Source organism: Quercus lobata, chromosome 9, assembly GCF_001633185.2.
Source record: "Quercus lobata isolate SW786 chromosome 9, ValleyOak3.0 Primary Assembly, whole genome shotgun sequence".
NCBI lineage: Eukaryota > Viridiplantae > Streptophyta > Magnoliopsida > Fagales > Fagaceae > Quercus > Quercus lobata.
The window spans coordinates 45,036,177-45,042,948 of record NC_044912.1 but is presented as its reverse complement, the minus strand read 5'-3'; the positions used below and the strand labels follow the sequence as shown (position 1 = coordinate 45,042,948).

The 6,772-nt window shown below is 38.3% G+C and overlaps 1 protein-coding gene across 1 annotated transcript; it reads left to right on the top strand.

The window, feature by feature from the left end:
• Positions 1–4,031: 4,031 nt before the first annotated feature.
• On the top strand, positions 4,032–6,729 carry LOC115961841 (phosphatidylinositol/phosphatidylcholine transfer protein SFH9-like). The gene is made up of 11 exons (XM_031080753.1): positions 4,032–4,111; positions 4,191–4,273; positions 4,877–4,976; positions 5,226–5,492; positions 5,588–5,665; positions 5,762–5,863; positions 5,951–6,000; positions 6,119–6,218; positions 6,340–6,414; positions 6,494–6,601; positions 6,667–6,729. Exons 2-11 carry the CDS (start codon positions 4,248–4,250, stop codon positions 6,727–6,729), a joined length of 969 nt encoding a protein of 322 aa, XP_030936613.1. The 5' UTR covers positions 4,032–4,111; positions 4,191–4,247.
• The last annotated feature ends 43 nt before the right edge of the window (positions 6,730–6,772 follow it).

Sequence of the window (6,772 nt, the reverse complement as noted above, 5' to 3'; positions counted from 1 at the left end):
ACTATTAAGTTGGTCATGTAACTAAAATTTCCCCCAAACCAATTTAGAGAAAGGGAAAAAATCCCTTTCTTAGGTAGTTAGCATTAAGTTACACTTTTCATAATAGGAAAAAGCTGCTAATTATCACACTATTTAATAACCTTTAATTGGATTAATATTTTGAAAATTCCACAATTGTGTTATATATTTTATTTGTTCTTACTATGGACACCTATTTTTGTATTAATAGGATTTTTTTTATTGTCTAATCCATGAACTTATGTTTTATGTATACTTTTAAATGAGATAATAATTAAATTCTAATAATTTTGATATTTAAAACACATAAAAAAAAGTAATTAAGAAATTTACTTATTATGTGGTTGTCATGACATCAATCACAATTATTATGATGTCATTTTTTTTTTTTTTTTGGAGAAGAATTATCATGTCAATTTGTAAGCATTTTGTAATAAAATTGATATAAAAAAATTGTTTCTTTCATTCAAAAATTAATTTATTTAGTTGTTGATATGAAATCAATCATATTTATTAATACATTAGTTTCTTTTTTTCTTTTTCTTTTTTTATGTTCCTAAATTACCCTTTAATCTCATGTTTGATAGTAAGTTTATCAAAGCCCTTCATTGTATTGTGGTATTTGTAACCAAGCATTATTCTGTGTGTGATCTTCTTCTAAAAAATAAAAATAAATACAAAAACTGCATGTGTTCAAAACTATAACCTTAAAAATAAAATCCTAAGTCTAAAAAGCTTTGTTTCATATTGGCCTCTTTTGGTTCAGTCTTTCATCTTTTACTGAATTCTCATTGTACAAACTGGCTTTAGTTGCTCTAACTCATACCTATATATTTAAGCATATTGTGTGTTCAATTCTGAAACTAACTGCTTATCATTCTTCTTCAGTATGGCTGCTGCAAATGCTGGACGGATTGACTATACACAGCCTGGACCCATTGACAACTTGGTGTTGTCACAGCAGGCGAAGCATCGGTCCGAAGCTATTTGGAATGGGCGGGTAAAACACAACACTAAATATTTACTTGTGCACATGCATTTAATCCATACAATGTACATGTATTTGTTGTCATATATTAATCCATGGTTTTGTTATGTGCAGGATCCAGGGTCCATTACCTGTCGTAGCCATAGTTCAGAGTTCTCCAAGCAACCTCCAATGGTGGATGATCGAGTGAGGAACATCATCAACACAGTTGGTTTGGAGGGACTCCTCTAGGTCCCGGGTAGAGAGATTGACAATGGCCTGATAACGGCCTTAGTGGAGCGATGGCGGCCTGAGACTCACACCTTTCACATGCCACATGGTGAGGTCACCATCACATTGTAGGATGTGGAGGTTCTTCTCGGGCTTCCTGTTGATGGTGACGCTATAACAGGGAGCACACAAAAAACTTGGGTGGATGTGTGCCGGGACTTCCTTAGCTTTCGACCTGTAAATCAAAACAACCATAAGCAACTTGATGGGCAAAGGATTCTCATCAACCGGCTTTTGTAGGAAGTTGCTAACCCATTGCCGCCTGATGCTGAAGAGGATCAACTGCATAAGTACGCACGATGCTACATCCTAGCACTATTGGGGGACACAATATTCATGGACAAATTCGGCGATAGGGTGCATCTAATGTGGGTGAAGTAGTTGGAAGACCTTCACAACCCACAGAGGTACAGTTGGGGAAGTGCTTGCCTTGCATGGTTGTATCGAGAGCTATGCAGGGCAAGCGAGGACACCAGTCAGATTGGTGGGTGCTTAATGTTGCTCCAGTACTGGGCATGGGCCAGGTCCCCTTATTTGTGCCCGACAGTTGAGCGTGGCCCGCCAGTGGGTGCTTATGGTCCTCCAGTACGTGGTCCACTATCCCTGAAGTAAGTCTCTACCTCATATTGCTATAACATACTGTTATGTGATCATTACCAACCCCACAATCATGTAACTTGATTTTATTTATTGATTTTAAAGGCTTCTAGCAATTTTTTATGTCAACATAACAAAATTTTAAACCGAGGTTCAATGTATATGATTATGTTAATCTACTATAATTTTGTGACTCTCAATATAGTTGGTTTGTACTTTGTCTTTTAAAAGGGCCGTTTCTTATTCTAGTGATATTATTAATTAGTTTAACATCTTTAAGATTATCTCAGTACTTATATGTGATTACATTATCTTAGTTTTACATTATAGTTTTTACATTATATGTGATTACATTATAGTTTTAAGATTATCTCAGTACTTATTGATCCCTTCTTCTTGATTGTAGGTGGTTGTGGGTCCCAAACAAGAAAAATAGGCCCGCCCACATCTTCAGGGACAGGTATCGCGAGCAACTAGCTTCCATATTGCCAGACCAAGTATGAAAATGCCTTATTTTACACTTTTACGAACGTCTATATAGGTTTCGTGAACTTTGAAATATAAACATTGTTCCCTAATGTGTTGTGTACTTCTTTTGTGGCTATTGTAGGTGGTGTGCAGCCATATAAAGCTCATTTTGACGACCTCCTGCCGTGGTGCGTTGCAGGGAGGGCCGTATGGACGGCAACGGTTCCACTTGTATGTTTCCACCTAGTAGAGAGACATACACCGGATTGTGTAGTTCGTCAATTTGGGATGATCCAAGAAATTCCCCGCGATGTTGACACTGACAGAGTGCTTCATGGCATTGATTTGAGGGGGAAGATCGGTGTTAATTGGATGCAGAAACATGCTGTGCATATCCTTGAGTAGGGTAATCGCTTTTATCGGCGTTATGAAGCAGTGCTTGGTGATATGCCTCCACAGCACGAGTACCACAACTGGTTCAAAAGGGTGACTCAGAGGTTCATCGATAGGCCTGGTGCTGTAATGACTCTGCTGGTAACTTCTCAATGTCTTCTACATCTTACCGTATTTCTTACTATGAAACCACTGTTTAGAGAGCATGATGTTTGTTACTACATTTTTTGCTTAGCACTTCATCTCCCTTTAATTTGCAATTATTAGTAGCAGAACCAATTCAGAACCCACATTTATTTTATTATCGATTGGCATTGTTGATTTCGTATTGCATTACTAATATGTGTGGTTTTTCTATGTGCAGATTGAAGGATACGTCCGTTTGTTGAGGCATCACCCAGTGGGCACGGAGGACCACAACGACATTACTGAGGTGCTGACGGCAGTGCAGGCGATGACACGTGTCCAACCTCCTAACCCTGAGGCCCCGATTGAGGAGGCAGCTATGCCTGCCGGCCCAAGCACGAGCACAGCTCCGGCCGGATGTCAATCTCGTCCGCCTGTTGCTACCCCTCAGCTTATCCCTACCCCCGATCCCTCTCCATCTACCCCACATGCATCTGCCAGCCCCACCATCCCTTCATCCACCCCACATCCATCCTGACATCCATCCCCTACCGCCAACATCCCTTCACCCAACCCACATCCAGCTCCTACGCCCACCATCCCTTCACCTAGCCCACATCCAGCCCCTACGCCCACCATCCCTTCACCCACCCCACATCCATCTCCTTGCCCCACCATCCCTCCACCCACCCCACTTCCTTGTCCTGGGTCTGACGTTCGTCCACCCACCCCATAGTCATTTCTTCAGCTGTCACCCATTCCGTCCTTTGACCTGGGTATTAATCTAACCCCACCTGACATGCAGCAGGAGCCACCCTCTCATAGTTCGTTTAGTACCCCTTCTTCAGCCATTGACCCACCCCATGTTCAGGCTAAGCAGGCAGTTGGGTTACCTACAGCGGCTGAAGGTCGGCCTAAACGCATATCAAAGGCACCTCCGTGTGGGACAGGGGGCACAAACATGGACACAATGTTGGGCCCGAAGCATCTGACGAAGGACATGCAAGACCTCCTCCTCATTATACGAGACGGCGTAAAATTCAAAAAAGGTATCTGAAAGCTTAATGTGAAACAACACACTTTATTCCATTATTATTTCTCTTTTCACATTTCAATAAGATTATTTATGTTTTCAATATGGTTTGAACGTACATTATTGGAACTAGGTAAATGCCTAAAATAAGGACATTAGCTGGAGGTAGATATTCCAATATGGTGATTACTTTGGCATTACCGTTGCTGGTTATCCAGGTTTATTTTCTTCTTTTGTTTTTGTGTTTTTTGTTTGATTCTTTTGTTTCTGCTGCTTAATAATATTTGGTCTCTGCAGAGGCACATCCCGATGTGATCGGAGAAAATGGGTTGGCTACACTCGAAGCTTATCTAAATGATCTTGCTTATCTCAAGCAGAAGGTAACACCAACACCACTCTCTTTATATTATATTATATATATTCTGCTTTTTGTTTGTACTACATTCACACTTCTAGTATATGATGTAATTAATTAATGGTTGATTCAAGAATTTTTAAGAAAAAAAAGAAAGTGAAATGAATTTATTTATTTTTATTAATAAAATGTTCTCTTGTGCTTATGTTTTGGTGTTTTTTATTTGTTTGGCTGACTTGAAATCTCAATACACTTATCATTCTGGAGTACTACTACAAGCTCCTAATAAAAAAAAATTGATCATTTTATTTTGAGAATTGAGAAATTTGGGATTTGATAACCAAGTCATGGAACATTAGGAAAAATTTAGAAATTTTCAATGAATCGAGTGGGTAATGTGCAACTTTTTAAATCATAGGTAGGCAAGGTGCAAATGTGCTACACCACCTGCCCGGGGGGGGGGGGGGGGGGGGGTAATCTATAATTATATCTGTTATTTATCATTATTTTAGAAGTAATCATGAGTTATTAGTAATACCATGTAATTTATTTTCCTGAATAAGTGTTTTTTTAATGCATGTTATGTTTTGTTTTCCTGTTTATTCTACTTAATGATATCTTGCTGCAGGTTTCTAAAGGCAAGGAAGTTTGACATGGATAAAACTCTCTATATGTGGGTTGAAATGCTTAACTGGAGGAAAGAATTTGGAGTAGATTCTATTCTAAAGGTAATATGTCATCAGGGTTTCTCCTAAATATGAATTTGATAAGAAGAATGGTCTAACATATAGAAGCTAAAGAGTCTTGGCCAATGTTAGGATTCAGAATGGGCAGTCAAGGCATGTTGTTTTGGTTGGGATTAAACCTTTGTAGTATTTTTGTTGAAATTTTTTCCTGAACTACCTGTTGTATTAGTAGTAATTTATAATAATGTTTCCAATTCTTACAGATTCTGCATTGTAATGACTTATGTCTAGGATTTTGTATATGATGAATACGAAGAAGTTCGGCGTTGGTATCCACATGGCTACCATGGTGTAGACAAAGCGGGGCGACCTGTTTATATTGAAAGACTTGGTAAAATTGAACTCAGCAAGCTGATGAATGTCACTACGGTGGACCGGTTTTTAGAGTATCATGTTCAGGGGTTTGAGAAGGTCTTCAGTGAGAAGTTCCCAGCATGTTCCATTGCAGCCAAGAGACACATAGATTCTACAACGACAGTACTGGACGTGCAAGGGCTGGTAATTTGAGCTTACTATTGTATCTATTTCACCTCTGCATATGTTTGTACAATATCATTGCTTCTCATTGCTCCGTTTCTTTTTATTTTTTGCAGAATTGGGTTAGCTTTGGCAAGGTTGCCCATGATCTTGTTATGCACATGCAGAAAATTGATGGTGATAACTATCCTGAGGTGGTTTAATAGCATATGAAACTAAAGAAATATAGTATGTGAATTCTTGGATTATGAATCTGCAAATCATTTCTGATATTAGCATTTTTTCTACAGACATTACATCAGATGTTCATTGTTAATGCTGGTAGTGGGTTCAAACTACTATGGAATACAGCAAAAAGCTTTCTAGACCCAATGACCACTTCGAAGATACATGTACAAGTTCTTTTGTTATATTCGTGTTTTTTTACTTATGGAGACTATATGAACTCATCAATAGTTGTTCTTTCACTAATTCCACAGGTTTTAGGCAGCAGATTCCATAGTAAGTTGTTGGAGGCTATAGACTCAAGGTTTGGGATTCCTTCTTGACTTTTACCATTTACCATAGTATTTTTGGTATTTAATTACAAGCATACTGTTATTATTACTCATTACAAAAATTATTTGAACATCTATCTGCTAAAACAGCCAACTACCAGATTTTCTTGGTGGAACTTGCTCATGCCCAAATGAAGGTGGGTGTCTTAGATCTGACAAGGGGCCTTGGAATGATCGAGAAATAGTGAAAGTAAGTTCCTAGTCAGTTGACAAAACTGTTCATTACTAATATTGATATCTGAGGAGATGTCAATGTCAAACCAATGCCATATCTAAAATCTTGAATCATCCTTTGTCACTTCTATTTACAGCTGGTACATGCTGAAGAAGCAATGTATCTAAGAAGAGTTAAAAGTTCCTCTGATCATGATGATTTTTCCTCCAAGGTGACTTAAGTTTTCACACTGTCTTCTATCATCTTCCTAGTCATATATTGTTTTCTCAGATTATTATTTATTTTTAAAGGTTTCACATGGTGAAATATCTGCTGCTGGGTCAAAATTACTCAAGACAACAAGTGCTTCTGGCGTCAGGCAGAAAATGCCAGTTGGTCATGAAATGAGTGTGCTTGAAGTTAGTTTTCTTTGCCCTTCCTGGTTACTGTATTAGCCTTTGTTTTACTGAACTGATCTTAATAGTGCGTAACTATTAGTAATTCCTTTCTCAGCCTTTTGGCTAAGATCAAGTGTAATGGTGCTTAACTAATAGTCTCTATTTATTATCTCCCAATGAAGATATTTTGAT